Here is an 18939-nt window from a genome sequence, read left to right on the forward strand (position 1 = left end):
ATCTATTGGGTGAAATACCACAGTGTGCCATCACAGCAGCAAGATTTGTGACCTGTTGCCACAAAAAAAGGTCAACCAGTGAAGGGCAAACACCATTGTAAATACAACCCATATTTATGTTTATTTATTTTATCTTTTGTACTTTAACTATTTGCACATCGTTACAACAATGGATATAGACATAATATGACATTTGAAATGTCTTTATTATTTTGGAACATCTGTGAGTGTAATGTTTACTGTTCATTTGTATTGTGTATTTCAATTCTGTATATTATCTACCTCACTTGTTTTGGCACTGTTAACATATGTTTCCCATGCCAATAAAGCCCCTTGAATCGAATTGAGAGAGGGGGGGTGCTTTCTCTGTTGTGCTCTCTAGCTTGCTTTCATTTATTCCCTCTCTTTCATTCTCTTTCTCTGTGCCTCTCCCTTTCTCTCTTGCTTACTTCCTCACTCTTTCTTTCTCTCTCTCTCTCTCTAGCGCACTCGCCAGACCAAAAGCGTGAGTGATTGTAAGGGGGTAGAAAGAGGGAGCTGGAAGAGGAGATATAAAAGAGAATGTGGGGGTATTGTGGGGGTGTCCTGGGTGTTTAATTACTATGAGTTTATCTCTGAATCAGAGTGTTGTATTTAACACAGTGTCCTATAGAGAAACATCCATCATGCTGCCAGTTCAGCACTATGGACGGTCCTGATTAGTACCACTGGATAAATCACATCACCGTCTGTTTTATCTCACAAGATGCTCTCTGCACTTTCTCCTTTCCTTTTTCTCTCTGTCCTCTCTCTCTCTCTCTTTGTTCGTCTCTACCTTCATTTCTATAAATCTCTCTCTTTCTATCTCTATGGCTTCCTCCTTGTCCTTTACCTCTGTGCGCTCCTCACTGCCAACACACATGCTGCTGAGCAAAGAGGGAGAGAGAGAGGAAAGGAGGGGGAGAGAGAGAGAGAGCCAATGAGACGAGGGGGAAGGGAGGGGAAGCTCTATAGCTAAAGCGAGAAGAAAGCTGTGTGTGCGTGTGCGTGCGTGTGTGTGTGTGCCACTGTCATGGCGGCAATTGAATTAATGACACTTTTGCGGTCCCCTCACCTACCAGCTAAAGGGGGGTGGATCCCATCTCATTCTCCATCAGATGTCCCGCCCCCCTCTGCTCATGAGCCATTCAAACACACTCCCGCCACCGCTGTCCATCATCCGTATGCTGCTCTGTGATAGGCTATGGGGGAGATGCAGGGCTGAGTTGATTGGCTGGTGTAGAGAAGCGGGTAGGCAGAGGATCGTTGTTCTCGGGGGCGGTTGGCTCCCGTTCTATCAGAGCTGTAAACAGAACACTGGTGCTTAACAAACGGGATCTGCAGAGAGGGGAAACCGGAATAACAGAGAAAAGGAATGGGAGAAGGAGATGACATTCTATTGAGGAGGTTTTGGGAATAACATTTGGGAATAACAGACGTATCCTGTCGTGTCACATCAATGGGATTAACCTGAAGAAGAGGCAATTTGGTAGTGTGTTTTCTACTGTGTGTGTGTGTGTGTGCACAGCAGGGTGATGGATGGATGATGGATTTGCTCATGGCTGTGTTGATGTACATGGACCACCTCAGCAGCATTGACTCTTTCACATTTCTGTGTGTGTGGTTGTCACTCTTGTTAAGAGCATCTGCTAATTGACTGAGATGTAAACGTGTGCTGCCAGCGACACTCCTCGTACTTTTGTACACGATCTACACACACTCCCACACACACACACAGGGATTGAGCGTAATAATGCCACTGCCTGTGGGTAGCCTGTGATCTTGGAGCAGGCAAGGGTCCTGTCATTAGGAGGATACACACACATCCATGTAACCGTGGTAACATACACACACATCCATGTTGCTGTCGTGACCGTGTCTCGCTCTCCTGCAGTGTGACAGCGTCTGGAGTGGGCTTCATCCTGGTCATCGACCGCCGCCAGGACAGATGGACCGCCGTCAAGGGGACCCTGCTACGCATTGCAGTGAGTAACCCACCGTGTGTGTGTGTGTGTGTGTGTGTGTGTGTGTGTGTGTGTGTGTGTGTGTGTGTGTGTGTGTGTGTGTGTGTGTGTGTGTGTGTGTGTGTGTGTGTGTGTGTGTGTGTGTGTGTGTGTGTGTGCACGCCTCATTAACACTGTATGCGGAGGGTGTGTGTGTAATCTATTAAGACATACACTTTAACAGGTGTTCGAGATGTGCTGAGCGACAGGAAACCTTTGTATATCAGAGTAGTGGCACAGTGCAGACTTCTCCATGAGGTGTCTTGCTGTCTGGTGAAACTAACTACTAGCCTAGTTCTGCAGGAGGGCAGAACTGTAGCATCTCCTCCTTTCAGATTATACAACATCACACTCACTTCAACCTGCAGGAGGGGACTGTAGCATCTCCTCCTTTCAGATTATACAACATCACACTCACTTCAACCTGCAGGAGGGCACTTAGCATCTCCTCCTTTCAGATTATACAACATCACACTCACTTCAACCTGCAGGAGGGCACTGTAGCATCTCCTCCTTTCAGATTATACAACATCACACTCACTTCAACCTGCAGGAGGGCACTGTAGCATCTCCTCCTTTCAGATTATACAACATCACACTCACTTCAACCTGCAGGAGGGCACTGTAGCATCTCCTCCTTTCAGATTATACAACATCACACTCACTTCAACCTGCAAGAGGGCAGAACTGTAGCATCTCCTCCTTTCAGATTATACAACATCACACTCACTTCAACCTGCAGGAGGGCACTGTAGCATCTCCTCCTTTCAGATTATACAACATCACACTCACTTCAACCTGCAGGAGGGCACTGTAGCATCTCCTCCTTTCAGATTATACAACATCACACTCACTTCAACCTGCAGGAGGGGGCACTCAGATTATACAACATCACACTCACTTCAAGCATCTCCTCCTTTCAGATTATACAACATCACACTCACTTCAACCTGCAGGAGGGCACTGTAGCATCTCCTCCTTTCAGATTATACAACATCACACTCACTTCAACCTGCAGGAGGGCACTAGCATCTCCTCCTTTCAGATTATACAACATCACACTCACTTCAACCTGCAGGAGGGCACTGTAGCATCTCCTCCTTTCAGATTATACAACATCACACTCACTTCAACCTGCAGGAGGGCACTGGCATCTCCTCCTTTCAGATTATACAACATCACACTCACTTCAACCTGCAGGAGGGCACTGTAGCATCTCCTCCTTTCAGATTATACAACATCACACTCACTTCAACCTGCAGGAGGGCACTAGCATCTCCTCCTTTCAGATTATACAACATCACACTCACTTCAACCTGCAGGAGGGCACTGTAGCATCTCCTCCTTTCAGATTATACAACATCACACTCACTTCAACCTGCAGGAGGGCACTGGCATCTCCTCCTTTCAGATTATACAACATCACACTCACTTCAACCTGCAGGAGGGCACTGGCATCTCCTCCTTTCAGATTATACAACATCACACTCACTTCAACCTGCAAGAGGGCAGAACTGTAGCATCTCCTCCTTTCAGATTATACAACATCACACTCACTTCAACCTGCAAGAGGGCAGAACTGTAGCATCTCCTCCTTTCAGATTATACAACATCACACTCACTTCAACCTGCAGGAGGGCACTGGCATCTCCTCCTTTCAGATTATACAACATCACACTCACTTCAACCTGCAGGAGGGCACTGTAGCATCTCCTCCTTTCAGATTATACAACATCACACTCACTTCAACCTGCAGGAGGGCACTGTAGCATCTCCTCCTTTCAGATTATACAACATCACACTCACTTCAACCTGCAGGAGGGCACTGTAGCATCTCCTCCTTTCAGATTATACAACATCACACTCACTTCAACCTGCAGGAGGGCACTGGCATCTCCTCCTTTCAGATTATACAACATCACACTCACTTCAACCTGCAGGAGAGAGAGGGAAAGCGATGGGATTTCCTACTCCGTATTTTAGAACACACTATAAGGAGTATAATGGCACCAAGATGTTGTCTGTATCATGTACGGCTCACAGATCATAGGGTCTCACAGGAGGCATGTATAGGTCTAAAAAGGGCCTTATATGGCCACTTTCATCTGGATTTTCTCACATTGTTTGTGATACAAATGTAAAAAGCTTGTTGAACATTTTTCCTCCCAAAAGTGTCTATGTTAGAATTGCCAGAACAATCTGAGAAAATATTTAGTAATAATCACCCTTTTACACCTCTTCTCCTGTACACTCTTCCTCTCTCCTTCTCTAGTCTGTCACATGCTCCTCTAGTTCTCTTTTCTTCTTTCTCTCTCTCGCTGTCTCTCTCTCGCTGTCTCTCTCTCGCTGTCTCTCTCTCGCTGTCTCTCTCTCGCTGTCTCTCTCTCGCTGTCTCTCTCTCTGTCTCGCTCTCTCGCTGTCTCTCTCTCGCTGTCTCTCTCTCGCTGTCTCTCTCTCGCTGTCTCTCGCTCGCTGTCTCTCGCTCGCTGTCTCTCTCTCGCTGTCTCTCTCTCGCTGTCTCTCTCGCTCGCTCTCTCTCGCTTTCTCGCTCTCTCTCACTGTCTCGCTCTCTCTCGCTGTCTCGCTCTCGCTGTCTCGCTCTCGCTGTCTCTCTTGCGCTCTCTCTCGCTCTCTCGCTGTCTCTCTCTCGCTGTCTCGCTCTCTCTCGCTGTTTCGCTCTCTCTCTCTCGCTGTCACTCGCTCTCTCTCGCTCGCTGTCACTCGCTCTCTCTTGCTCGCTCTCCCTCTCTCTCTCTCTTTCTCTCTCTCTGTGTCTGTGTCTCTCTCTCTCAATTCAATTTTAATTTAAGTGCTTTATTGGCATGGGAAACATGTTTACATTGACAAAGCAAAGGAAATAGATAATGAACAAAAGTGAAATAAACAATAAAAAATGAACAGTAAACATTACACTCACAAAAGTTCCAAAACAATAAAGACATTTCAAATGTGATTATGTCTATATACATAGTTACATACATATATATAGTTAGTGTGTATCTGTGTATCTGTCTGTCACTCTCACTGCATGTGGTACAGGCTGTGACAGCTCAACAGCTGTGGCTGAAGCTGAGGGGAAAGGCTGATTTGACTAGGGAGGGGATAGGGTGATTTGACTAGGGAGGGGATAGGGTGATTTGACGAGGGAGGGGATAGGATGATTTGACGAGGGAGGGGATAGGATGATTTGATTAGGGGGGGTAGGGTGATTTGACTAGGGGGGGTAGGGTGATTTGACTAGGGGGGTTAGGGTGATTTGACTAGGGGGGTTAGGGTGATTTGACTAGGGAGGGGATAGGCTGATTTGACTAGGGAGGGGATAGGCTGATTTGACTAGGGAGGGGATAGGCTGATTTGACTAGGGAGGGGATAGGCTGATTTGACTAGGGAGGGGATAGGGTGATTTGATTGGGGGGATAGGCTGATTTGACTAGGGAGGGGATAGGCTGATTTGACTAGGGGGATAGGGTGATTCGACTAGAGGGGATAGGGTGATTTGACTAGGGGGCGTAGGGTGATTTGACTAGGGGGGTTGAGGCTGATTTGACTATGGAGGGGATAGGGTGATTTGACTAGGGGGAGGGGGTAGGCTGATTTGACTAGGGAGGGGGTAGGCTGATTTGACTAGGGAGGGGGTAGGCTGATTTGACTAGGGAGGGGGTAGGCTGATTTGACTAGGGAGGGGATAGGCTGATTTGATAATATAATAATAATATGTGCCATTTAGCAGACGCTTTTATCCAAAGCGACTTACAGTCATGTGTGCATACATTCTACGTATGGGTGGTCCCGGGAATCGAACCCACTACCCTGGCATTACAAGCGCCATGCTCTACCAACTGAGCTACAGAAGGACCATTTGACTAGGGAGGGGATAGGCTGATTTGACTAGGGGGATAGGGTGATTTGACTAGGGGGAGGGGATAGGGTGATTTGACTAGGGGGTGTAGGGTGATTTGACTAGGGGGGATAGGGTGATTTGACTAGGGGGGGATAGGGTGATTTGACTAGGGGGGGATAGGGTGATTTGACTAGGGAGGGGATAGGATGATTTGACTAGGGAGGGGATAGGGTGATTTGACTATGACATTTGTAATGTCTTTATTGTTTTGAAACTTTTGTATGTGTAATGTTTACTGTTAATTGTATTGTTTATTTCACTTTTGTATATTATCTGCCTCACTTGCTTTGGCAATGTTAACATATGTTTCCCATGCCAATAAAGCCCCTTGAATTGAATTGATATCACTAGGGAGGGGATAGGCTGATTTGACTAGGGAGGGGATAGGCTGATTTGACTAGGGAGTGGATAGGCTGATTTGACTAGGGAGTGGATAGGCTGATTTGACTAGGGAGTGGATAGGCTGATTTGACTAGGGAGTGGATAGGCTGATTTGACTAGGGAGGGGATAGGCTGATTTGACTAGGGAGTGGATAGGCTGATTTGACTAGGGAGTGGATAGGCTGATTTGACTAGGGAGTGGATAGGCTGATTTGATGAGGGAGGGGATAGGCTGATTTGACTAGGGAGGGGATAGGCTGATTTGACTAGGGAGTGGATAGGCTGATTTGACTAGGGAGTGGATAGGCTGATTTGATGAGGGAGTGGATAGGCTGATTTGATGAGGGAGGGGATAGGCTGATTTGACTAGGGAGGGGATAGGGTGATGAACACAAAACACCCACAATGAGTTCCAGGAATCACCATCATATTAACTTGATACAGGCTTCACATCTGTGATCTTCATAATGTTGGTAATAAATGCAGAGTTATGAAACAGACCCAACAAAACAGAAATATTACTTTTCTATAAATATAACATTGACAAATGTGAACCTTTTAGCTCACCCATCTCCCATCAGCAAACCATAATGTCTCCATCATTCTCCTTATATGGGCCTGTCAGCCCCCCAATAATAATGGACTGTTCCAGCCATAACGGCCCGTTCCAGCCCATTGGATATGTCCATGTGACAAGGGAGGGGAGGAGGGTGGTGTTGAGCCGTTAACATTGCTGAGGTAGGACATTCGTCCTCTGTAAGCCTCTGTTAAGTGTGGGTGTGTTCATTGATTTCCCTACAGTGATAGTAGTGTGTAAACAGACTGGGGAAACCTGCTGATTAGTAGAGTACAGTATCAGTGTGGTGGACCCAAGGGCAAACGCGCACATACATACACACACACTCACACACTCACACACACCCTCAAGCATACAGTGTCTGTGATTGTGATTGTGATTACCAGTATGATTTGTGACTGTGTCCTTGTGGGCCTGCAGTGTGAGGAGCAGAGGGTTGGTGTCATTACTCACCCCTAGGCACTGCACTGCATGGTTCTGAAGCAGAGGGGTAGAGGGGCTGGGCTGTGGAGAGGAGGAGGAGGAGGGAGAGAGAGGGGCTGGGCGATGGAGAGGAGGAGGAGGAGGGAGGCAGGAGGGGGGGGGTAGAGGGGCTGGGCTATGGAGAGGAGGAGGAGGGAGGAAGGGCGGGGTAGAGGGGCTGGGCTATGGAGAGGAAGAGGCAGGGGGAGAGGGGCTGGGCTATGGAGAGGAGGAGGGAGGCAGGGGGTAGAGGGGCTGGGCTGTAGAGAGGAGGAGGAGGGAGGCGGGGGTAGAGGGGCTGGGCTATGGAGAGGATGAGAGAGGGGCTGGGCTATGGAGAGGAGGAGGAGGAGGAGGGAGGGAGGCAGGCGGGAGGTAGAGGGGCTGGGCTATGGAGAGGAGAGGAGTAGGGTGGAGGGGGCGTGTGAATGAGATGGAACCCGAGGGAGGCAGGGGGGTAGAGGGGCTGGGCTATAGAGAGGAGGAGGAGGGGGAGATGGGGGGCTGGGCTATGGAGAGGAGGAGGGAGGCAGGGGGTAGAGGGGTTGGGCTATGGAGAGGAGGAGGAGGGGGTGTGCAGGGGAGGGAGAAGGCTATGGAGAGGAGGAGGAGGGGGCGTGCAGGGGGAGGGAGAGGGGCTGGGCTATGGAGAGGAGAGGAGTAGGGTGGAGGGGGCATGTGAATGAGATGGAACCCGAGGGAGGCAGGGGGGTAGAGGGGCTGGGCTATGGAGAGGGGGAGAGGGGGGACTGGGCTATGGAGAGGAGGAGGGAGGCAGAGGGGGTAGAGGGGCTGGGCTGTAGAGAGGAGGAGGAGGAGGCAGGGGGTAGAGGGGCTGGGCTATGGAGAGGAGGAGGAGGGGGAGAGGGGGGCTGGGCTATGGAGAGGAGGAGGGAGGCAGGGGGGTAGAGGGGCTGGGCTATGGAGAGGAGGAGGAGGGAGAGAGGCAGGCGGGAGGTAGAGGGGCTGGGCTATGGAGAGAAGGAGGAGGGGGCGTGCAGGGGAGGGAGAAGGCTATGGAGAGGAGGAGGAGGGGGCATGGAGGGAGAGGGGCTGGGCTATGGAGAGGAGAGGAGTAGGGTGGAGGGGGGCGTGTGAATGAGATGGAACCCTTTAGGGAGACAAGCAGCATGGGAAAGAGATAGTGGTGTCAGGCTACTCAGCTGGGTGTGATGGTGGAGAGATAGTGGTGTCAAGCTACTCAGCTGGGTGTGATGGGGAGAGCTAGTGGTGTCAGGCTACTCAGCTGGGTGTGATGGGGAGAGCTAGTGGTGTCAGGCTACTCAGCTGGGTGTGATGGGGAGAGATAGTGGTGTCAGGCTACTCAGCTGGGTGTGATGGGGAGAGATAGTGGTGTCAGGCTACTCAGCTGGGTGTGGTGGGGAAGAGATAGTGGTGTCAGGCTACTCAGCTGGGTGTGATGGGGGAGAGATAGTGGTGTCAGGCTACTCAGCTGGGTGTGATGGGGAGAGATAGTGGTGTCAGGCTACTCAGCTGGGTATGGTGGGGAAGAGATAGTGGTGTCAGGCTACTCAGCTGGGTGTGGTGGGGAAGAGATAGTGGTGTCCAGCTACTCAGCTGGGAGTGATGGGGAAGAGACTTCCTGTAGAAAGGATATATTGGTCTGTGTGTGCTTGTGTATGTATCAGGAGGGTGTGTATTTATTTTTATTTTTTATTTATTTTTTATTTCACCTTTATTTAACCAGGTAGGCTAGTTGAGAACAAGTTCTCGTTTGCAACTGCGACCTGGCCAAAATAAAGCATAGCAGTGTGAACAGACAACACAGAGTTACACATGGAGTAAACAATTAACAAGTCAATAACACAGTAGAAAAAAAATGGGCAGTCTATATACAATGTGTGCTAAAGGCATGAGGAGGTAGGCGAATAATACAATTTTGCAGATTAACACTGGAGTGATAAATGATCAGATGGTCATGTACAGGTAGAGATATTGGTGTGCAAAAGAGCAGAAAAGTAAATAAATAAAAAACAGTATAAAAACAGTATGGGAATGAGGTAGGTGAAAATGGGTGGGCTATTTACCAATAGACTATGTACAGCTGCAGCGATCGGTTAGCTGATGTGATGTGATGGCATATCTCATGAATGTGTTTATGCTGTAGGCTGGATCTTCCTCTGCATCTTCCTCTGTAGCTGACATATGTCAAGGTTATCCTGAAATGTTCTGTCTATATCTATACTCCCTACAGAATGACATTGAAGATCGGAAAACATGTCCAGAATAAATGACCAAATCAGCTGTTCCACGGTAACCGCTAGCTGATGTGTGGTTTGAGTGTTCTGTTACATGGCCACCACCTATCATCTAAGTGGGTGCTGCTACACATTAGCGGTGGTGGCAGGCTACTCAGTGGTTTGAGTGTTCTGTTACATGGCCACCACCTATCATCTAAGTGGGTGCTGCTACACGTTAGCGGTGGTGGCAGGCTACTCAGTGGTTTGACTGTTCTGTTACATGGCCACCACCTATCATCTAAGTGGGTGCTGCTACACGTTAGCGGTGGTGGCAGGCTACTCAGCGGTTTGACTGTTCTGTTTGAGTGTTCTGTCAGCGGTTTGACTGTTCTGTTACATGGCCACCACCTATCATCTAAGTGGGTGCTGCTACACGTTAGCGGTGGTGGCAGGCTACTCAGCGGTTTGAGTGTTCTGTTACAACATGGCCACCACCTATCATCTAAGTGGGTGCTGCTACACGTTAGCGGTGGTGGCAGGCTACTCAGCGGTTTGACTGTTCTGTTACAACATGGCCACCACCTATCATCTAAGTGGGTGCTGCTACACGTTAGCGGTGGATGGGGTGAGTTCCCCCCCGACTGATGTGTGTTCCATTATTACTTCCGACAGTATATCATATACTGTGTAGCTGGGTTTATTGTTATGGAAATCACAGTTTGAAGGTCAAGAAGCAGCCCCTCCTTCCATGTTCTCATTAAATGGTGTTTAACGTTCACCCGCCCGCTGTTAAAGTGCTTTTATAATTTTAGTGTCGGTAAACTCCAAGCTCTCCAAAAATATTGATGGGTTACTTTGATAGGAAAGGGCCATATTATGTGAAAATAGGGTTCAAATCTACTGAGAGGAGGAGCCTAATAACAGTCAAGCTCTAATCACAGCAGGCTTGCTCCAGTCCCATACAGCCATCAGTCCCAAACAGATCAAGTCATTTGTTTGAGTGTCATGTGCAGGACAGACAGTGTGACCGTGTGCTGGATCATTGATTAGGAGATAAATAATTAGAGTGAGGTAATGAAGATTAACACGTTTTATCTCTCAGGACCTCTTCATTGATTTTGCGGTGGTAGTTCAGTAATACATTCAGATTTGAGTGACCTTGCCTGACACCTGAAGACACGTGTTAGCTCCCCAAGCAAATGCCTAGGTCTTTAGCTCAGTGGGCTAACGCAGTCTTGAGATCCAGGTTCGAAACCTGGTCATTGACACATTTTTTTTTCAATGAGAAAGAGCAGTCCTTTATTTACTAGATGCAATTCATTAATAAAAAATAGACTGGATGTGTGACAGACGTGGAAAACGTCGCTGTGTGGAACCTCATGTCTTTCTCCCAAGGAGTGCAGTTTCCATGGCAACGTGGTCTTGCAGGGTAGGTAAGCAGCTGTGTGTGGATGTAGTGGGCTAGTCTCTGGGAAGCAGCCGTTTGGCAATATGAGATGACATCATACTGCTGAAATAGAGCCTTATTCTGCTAATTGGAATTGTGATTTGCAGAGGTTTTACTGTGGTTACAAACCTATTTATTTGAACAGTTAGGCTAAAACTTTTAATTTGTCGCATTTTGGATTTGAGATCAAATGTTTAATACGAGGCAACAGTACAGAATGTCACCTTTTATTTGAGGGTATTTTCATACATACAGTGCCTTCAGAAAGTATTCATACCCCTCGACTTATTCCACATTTTGTTGTTACAGCCTAAATTCAAAACGGATCAAATCATGTTTTTTTCTCACCCACCTACACGCAATAATACCCCATAATGACAAAGTGAACATGGGTTTTTAGAAAATGTTGCACATTTCTTGAAAATGAAATACAGAAATATCTCATTTACAGAAGTATTCACACCCCTGAGTGAATACTTTGTAGAATAACTTTTTGACAGCGATTACATCTTGTATCTGGATAAGGGGTGAGAAAAATTCAGGCTGTAACACAACAAAATGTGGAATAAGTCAAGGGGTATGAATACTTTCTGAAGGCCCTGTATCTGTTTCACGGTTTAGAAATGAAAGTCCCCCAATTTGAAGGTGTCATAAGTATTTGGATTTAGTTAAATGTAGTATTTGGTCCCATATTCCTGGCACACAATGACTACATCAAGCTTGAAGCTCAATAAACTTGGGTGCATTTGCAGTTTGTTTTGTCTGTGTTTCAGATTGTTGTGCCCAATAGAAATGAATGGTAAATAACGTATTGTCCTTTTTTGGTCACTTTTACTGTAAATAAGAATAGAATATGTTTCTGAACACTTCTACGTTAATGAGATCATGCCACCAAAACATGCTTACCACTCACCATTACCAATAACAGGGGAGGTTAGCATTTGGGGGGGGGGGGGTGTGACTCTGGCTCATCCAATCAGACAATAGGCTACATTCAGGCTGTCAGTTGCTGTGTGGATTCTGGGTTTTCTGGCGAAATCTCTTCTCAGTATTTTCAACACAAAGAATTCAATAAAAGTACCTATTCTAAAACAAGCGAGAGATGCACCTGTTTTATAACATGCACTAGATATTTTTGGCTGCACCCTCCAGTGATGTTGGTTGAAGCGTTATCCCTCCCTCCTCCAGGGATCAGTGTTATGCCCACTCAGCCTGCTATATATGTCAGCTGTAGCCAGCAGCAGTAGAGTGTGGTGATGCTGCATCACTGTGGGGGTGTAGGTTCTACAGCGGGTAGTGTTGTTTGTGTGCCTGAGGCTGAGGAAGGTTGTCCTACTCTAGCTAGTCTTGCGGTATCGATTGAAGACCACCCCTGTAGAGCAGAGTAATTCACCACTCCTGTTACAACAAGCCACTAACCATCTGGCTTACAGGTCCTTCAGAAAGTGTTCACACTTCTCGACTTTCTCCACATGTTGTTGTGTTACAGCCTGAGTTTAAAATGGATTACATTTATATGTTGTGTCACTGGCCTACACACAATACCCCATAATGTCAAAATTGAATTATGTTTTTAGAAATATTTACAAGTATTTAAGGATTCATCCCCTTTGCTACGGCAAGGCTAAATAAGTTCAGGAGTAAAAATGTGCGTAATAAGTCACATAATAAGTTGCATGGACTCAATGTGTGTGTAATAATAGTGTTTACCATAATTGACTACCTCATCTCTGTACCCCCACACATAACATTTTCTGTAAGGTCCCTCAGTCAAGTAGTGAATTTCCAACACAGATTCAACCACAAAGACCATGGAGGTTTTCCAATGCCTCGCAAAGAAGGGCACCTATTGGTAGATGGCTAAAAATGGACAAAGCAGACATTTAAATATCCCTTTGAGCATGGTGAAGTTATTAATTACACTTTGGATGGTGTATCGATACACCCAGTCACTAACACAGTTGCCGGAGAGGAAGGAAACCGCTCCAGGATTTGACCATGAGGCCAATGGTGACTTTAAAACAGTTAGAGTATGATGGCTGTGATAGGAGGAAACTGAGGATGAATCAACAACATTGTAGTTACTCCACAATACTAACCTAAATGACAGAGTGAAAAGAAGGAAGCCTGTACAGAATAAAAATATTCCAAAACATGCATCCTGTATGCATTAAGGTACAAAAGTAAAACTGCAAAAAATGTGGGGAAAATCCAGCACAACACTGACTACCACAGTTCATATTTTCAACCATGGTGGTGGCTGCATCATGTTATTGGTATGCTTGTCATCGGCAAGGACTAGGGAGTTTTGTAGGATAAAAAGAAACTGAATAGAGCTCAGAACAGGCACAATCCTAGAGGAAAACCTGACCCAGTCTGCGTTCCATCAGACACTGAGAGAAAAATTATATATATATAAAAATTCACCTTTCAGCAGGACAATAAGCTAAAACACAAGATCACTGGATTTGCTTACCAAGATGAACCACTGCCCTGATTTACCACTCTTCCCAGTAAGGCATGTGTATGTATGTTCAGTTAATTTGTATCAATGAATTCCATTCAAGTCCATAAGCCTTGAAGGTTTATCCCCCAACAACAACATCACAAAGTAATGAATGTGTGTGTTCCACAGGGCTCATTCCCAGTGCATTTACAGCTGGTTCTGGTCTTGCGGCCCTCCACCTTATTCCAGCGGACGCTCTCCGACATCTTCTTCAAGTTCAACAGGGATGAGTTCAAGATGAAGGTGCCGGTGTGTTTTTTTTATATGCATGTGCACGTCTGATGTGAGGACGTTAGTGGACCTTTGTATGCGTCTCATATGTCGGTTAATGTGTGTTGACTCTCCTCGCTGTGTCTCAGGTGGTGATGCTGAGCTCTGTGACTGAGCTCCATGCCTACATCGACCGGACTCAGCTGCCCCAGGAGCTGGGAGGAACCCAGGATTACTGCCATGATACCTGGATCTCACATCGCACCGTGAGTACCCTACTACCATACCCTTCCCACCAGACCCCTGACAGACTACATAGGGCCCAATCCCAACATGATACCTGGATCTCACACCGCACCATGAGTACCCTACTACAATACCCTTCCCACCAGACCCCTGACAGACTACATAGGGCCCAATCCCAACATGATACCTGGATCTCACACCGCACCGTGAGTACCCTACTACCATACCCTTCTCACCAGACCCCTGACAGACTACATAGGGCCCAATCCCAACATGATACCTGGATCTCACACCGCACCGTGAGTACCGTACTACCATACCCTTCTCACCAGACCCCTGAAAGACTACATAGGGCCCAATCCCAACATGATACCTGGATCTCACACCGCACCGTGAGTACCGTACTACCATACCATTCTCACCAGACCCCTGAAAGACTACATAGGGCCCAATCCTAACATGATACCTGGATCTCACACCGCACCGTGAGTACCCTACTACCCTACCCTTCTCACCAGACCCCTGACAGACTACATAGGGCCCAATCCCAACTTGATATCAGGTCACTGAACTGAACTCATTCTAAACTGTCCCATTAGTCCACCCCATCTCAATAGGATGTGTGTGTGTTTCTAACCAGTGATGACACAATTGGGTTGTGTTTGTCCGATCCTCAGGCTATCGAGGCCTTTGCTCTGATGGTGAAGACCACGGCTCAGACCCTGCAGTCGTTTGGGACGGAGCTGGCCGAGACCGAGCTACCCAACGACGCCCAGGCCACGTCCAACCTGCTGGCCACACACACCGAGAAGAAAGGACAGATGAAGGTAAAGGCACGGAGGGACCAAGTCATTAATATACAGACTATTATCAAAAACTCCATGTTTTAAGTGATCGTGTTGAGGTTGTTTCATTTGAAGTTCAAGGCACAGTTAAACATTCAGTTCATTCTGATTGGTTCCTGATGTTTGTGTTTCTCAGGGGAAAGATATACTGAAGAACAGACTTTGGCTGTAGCTGAGACTGTATACTCTGTACTGTCCAATGGTAGATCCCTCTAACTGATGTGTCCATGTCCTGACTCTCTCCCAGGAGGACCTGTGTGTGGCACTGAGCCAGGGAGGCCGGCTCCTGGAGAGCATCAACGAGCCCCTGCAGAGAGAACCCGACTATAAAATGAACCAGGACGAGCTGGAGAACCTGGCCACCGTGCAGAGGTCAGGGGGACAGGGGTCAAGGGTCAGGCTTAGAGGTACTCTCATACCTAAGAAGTAGTCTAAAGTTGTGTTGTTTAGATCATACTAAATCTGTATGTTTGCCTCAATCTTAAATTAATGGAAAAGTTTAGCACCATATACATTTTAAGGTGAACTGTCCCTTTAATGCTAATGAAATAGGTTGAGAAAGGGACAGGGTACAGTAGGAGCAAAAGAGATAGGAAATAAGACAGAGAGATCCTGAGGTCCAACTGGTTATGGAACAGTCAAGATTCATGTTCTCTAGTATCAATGCTGGTGTGTGTCTTGCTAGAAGTTACCTAGAACTCTACTCTCTCATCTCCCATCATGACCCTGAACCTTCTAGGCTGTGTTCTGCCGCGCTGCAGTGAAATCTGCCCCCATGCCATTCTGGTGTATTTTTGGAGTACGGGGATAGGATGCATAGTGGCAGCACTCACAGCTGCTGAGCAGAATTGGGAGAACAAAGGAAAGAAAACTGCAGTGTTTCATAACCCAAAACATTATGTTGGTTATACTGTAAAGTGCTCTGCTCTTGGAGGAGTAGGTTATGTAAGGGATTTGATTAAACACAGGACTTTGGTTTGGTTTCAATGAATAGATAATTCTGGTTTCACTTAGTGATACTTTGAGATCCAAGCTGAAATACCATTGTTAGCTTTTTTTTCTTTGACTACTCTCCATCCCTTCATTCCCCTTTCATTTCTCCCTCCTTCCTTCCTTCCTTCCCTCCCTCCCTCCCTCCCTCCCTCCCTCCATCCATCTCTCTCTCTCCATCCCTTCATTCCCCTTTCATTTCTCCCTCCTTCCTTCCTTCCCTCCCTCCCTCCCTCCCTCCATCCATCTCTCTCTCTCCATCCCTTCATTCCCCTTTCATTTCTCCCTCCCTCCCTCCATCCATCTCTCTCTCTCCATCCCTTCATTCCCCTTTCATTTCTCCCTCCCTCCATCCATCTCTCTCTCCATACCTTCATTCCCCTTTCATTTCTCCCTCCCTCCATCCCTCCCTCCCTCCATCCATCTCTCTCTCTCCATCCCTTCATTCCCCTTTCATTTCTCCCTCCATCCATCTCTCTCTCTCCATCCCTTCATTCCCCTTTCATTTCTCCCTCCCTCCATCCCTCCCTCCATCCATCTCTCTCTCTCCATCCCTTCATTCCCCTTTCATTTCTCCCTCCATCCATCTCTCTCTCTCCATCCCTTCATTCCCCTTTCATTTCTCCCTCCCTCCATCCATCTCTCTCCATCCCTTCATTCCCCTTTCATTTCTCCCTCCATCCATCTCTCTCTCTCTCCATCCCTTCATTCCCCTTTCATTTCTCCCTCCCTCCCTCCCTCCATCCATCTCTCGCTCTCCATCCCTTCATTCCCCTTTCATTTCTCCCTCCCTCCCTCCATCCATCTCTCTCTCCATCCCTTCATTCCCCTTTCATTTCTCCCTCCCTCCATCCATCTCTCTCTCCATCCCTTCATTCCCCTTTCATTTCTCCCTCCCTCCCTCCCTCCATCCATCTCTCTCTCTCCATCCCTTCATTCCCCTTTCATTTCTCCCTCCCTCCATCTCTCTCTCCATCCCTTCATTCCCCTTTCATTTCTCCCTCCATCCATCTCTCTCTCTCCATCCCTTCATTCCCCTTTCATTTCACCCTCCCTCCCTCCATCCATCTCTCGCTCTCCATCCCTTCATTCCCCTTTCATTTCTCCCTCCCTCCATCCATCTCTCTCTCCATCCCTTCATTCCCCTTTCATTTCTCCCTCCCTCCCTCCATCCATCTCTCTCTCCATCAATTAATTCCCCTTTCATTTCTCCTTCCCTCCATCCATCCATCTCTCTCTCCATCCCTTCATTCCCCTTTCATTTCTCTCCCTCCCTCCATCCATCTCTCTCTCTCCATCCCTTCATTCCCCTTTCATTTCTCCCTCCCTCCCTCCATCCATCCATCTCTCTCTCCATCCCTTCATTCCCCTTTCATTTCTCTCTCTCTCCATCCCTTCATTCCCCTTTCATTTCTCCCTCCCTCCCTCCATCCATCTCTCTCTCTCCATCCCTTCATTCCCCTTTCATTTCTCCCTCCCTCCATCCATCTCTCTCTCTACATCCCTTCATTCCCCTTTAATTTCTCCCTCCCTCCATCCATCTCTCTCTCTCCATCCCTTCATTCCCCTTTCATTTCTCCCTCCCTCCATCCATCTCTCTCTCTCCATCCCTTCATTCCCCTTTCATTTCTCCCTCCCTCCCTCCATCCATCTCTCTCTCTCCATCCCTTCATTCCCCTTTCATTTCTCCCTCCCTCCCTCCATCCATCTCTCTCTCTCCATCCCTTCATTCCCCTTTCATTTCTCCCTCCCTCCCTCCATCCATCCCTTCATTCCCCTTTCATTTCTCCCTCCCTCCCTCCATCCATCTCTCTCTCTCCATCCCTTCATTCCCCTTCCATTTCTCCCTCCCTCCATCCATCTCTCTCTCTCCATCCCTTCATTCCCCTTTCATTTCTCCCTCCATCTCTCTCTCTCCATCCCTTCATTCGTCTACCGTTCTTCCTCCATCCATGTGTAGACTGCTGGGCCAGCTGGATGAGACAGAGACGGCGTTTGATGATTTCTGGGAGAGACACCAGACCAAGCTGGAACAGTGTCTGCAACTCCGCCATTTTGAATACTACTTCCGTGAGGTGAGGGGAACAGGGACACGAGAGCATCATGGGAGATGTAGTCACTGTTTGTCAATTTGTAGTGTGTGTGTCTGTCTGTGTGTCTGTCTGTGTGTCTGTCTGTGTGTGTGTGTTCTGACTCTACCTGTCCCTCACTTTGGGTGTTCAGGTGCGTGCCCAGCTGGATGTGGTGTCAGAGCGGGTAGAGGCGTTCTCGGAGGTTGGCATCAGTCCCGCCCATGCAGAACACATCCTACGAGAACTCAACAGCCAGGAGGAGAAAGCCTGTGTAAGACACAAACACACACACTTCATCCCAATAGCACACAACATCCTCCCCATAGCTCAACTTGTCTAACAGATCCAAAACACGATGAGTGAAATGAATGTAGAAACTTGAATGATGAGATTCCACCAGCTGACATGGGTCGTATCCTGTTTCCACTCTAGTTGTACCCCAGTACATTATAGACCCCATTCATCTCAATGACAGTATTGACTTTACAGATTAGACTCACGTGCAGTGGACCATACCTCCTATTGGTTGGTTCACACATGGTGTGAACCATGGTTCACACATGAAATCTCACATGAAATCTTTACAGACTGTATACGTTTTGTAAGTCGCTCTGGATAAGAGCGTCTGCTAAATGACTTAAATGTAAATGTAATGTAAATGTGTAAAATGATGAGTTGGCTGTTATGCATCGGCCTTTATTTCAGAGGCAACTAGGAAGTAACATGGATTTAATGGCTTTCCATTATGACTGCTTTGTTCATATTTATTTTGTTTTATTGTGTAGTTGTCGTGTGTGTGTGTGTGTTCTCACCTGCCTGTGTCTCTCTCTCCAGGATGTGTTGGACTGGGCTCTGTCCCTGGCCGCTGAGGGGGATGGGCTGATTGAGAGTGCTCACTATGCTGAGGACTCCATCCTGCCAAAGTGCAGTGAGCTGAGGGCCATGTGTGATGAGGTCACCTCCTTCCTCAAGACCAAGAAGGTCCTCCTCCTGAGGGCCATGGAACTGCACCACTGTCTGGAGAAGGTGAGGGCTGGAGGGGAGAAGTAGGGTCATGGAGCTGCACTACTGTCTGAAGAA

General features: G+C 47.5%; 1 protein-coding gene across 9 annotated transcripts in view; it reads left to right on the forward strand.

The window, feature by feature from the left end:
• Nucleotides 1–18939, forward strand: part of LOC124008157 (guanine nucleotide exchange factor DBS-like) — a 106794-nt gene that overhangs the window by 67258 nt on the left and 20597 nt on the right. For 7 of the 9 annotated variants that reach the window (XM_046319215.1, XM_046319216.1, XM_046319209.1 and 4 more), the window contains 8 exons: nucleotides 1913–2003; nucleotides 13626–13745; nucleotides 13856–13972; nucleotides 14630–14779; nucleotides 15045–15169; nucleotides 17748–17862; nucleotides 18011–18130; nucleotides 18694–18885. In XM_046319215.1, coding sequence (XP_046175171.1) covers nucleotides 1913–2003; nucleotides 13626–13745; nucleotides 13856–13972; nucleotides 14630–14779; nucleotides 15045–15169; nucleotides 17748–17862; nucleotides 18011–18130; nucleotides 18694–18885 — 1030 coding nt within the window. Of the gene's footprint in view, nucleotides 1–1336; nucleotides 1508–1912; nucleotides 2004–13625; nucleotides 13746–13855; nucleotides 13973–14629; nucleotides 14780–15044; nucleotides 15170–17747; nucleotides 17863–18010; nucleotides 18131–18693; nucleotides 18886–18939 lie in introns of those variants that run through there. The other 2 variants (XM_046319218.1, XM_046319211.1) reach the window with 2 other exon arrangements.

Source organism: Oncorhynchus gorbuscha, linkage group LG21 (genome assembly GCF_021184085.1).
Source record: "Oncorhynchus gorbuscha isolate QuinsamMale2020 ecotype Even-year linkage group LG21, OgorEven_v1.0, whole genome shotgun sequence".
Taxonomy (NCBI): domain Eukaryota; kingdom Metazoa; phylum Chordata; class Actinopteri; order Salmoniformes; family Salmonidae; genus Oncorhynchus; species Oncorhynchus gorbuscha.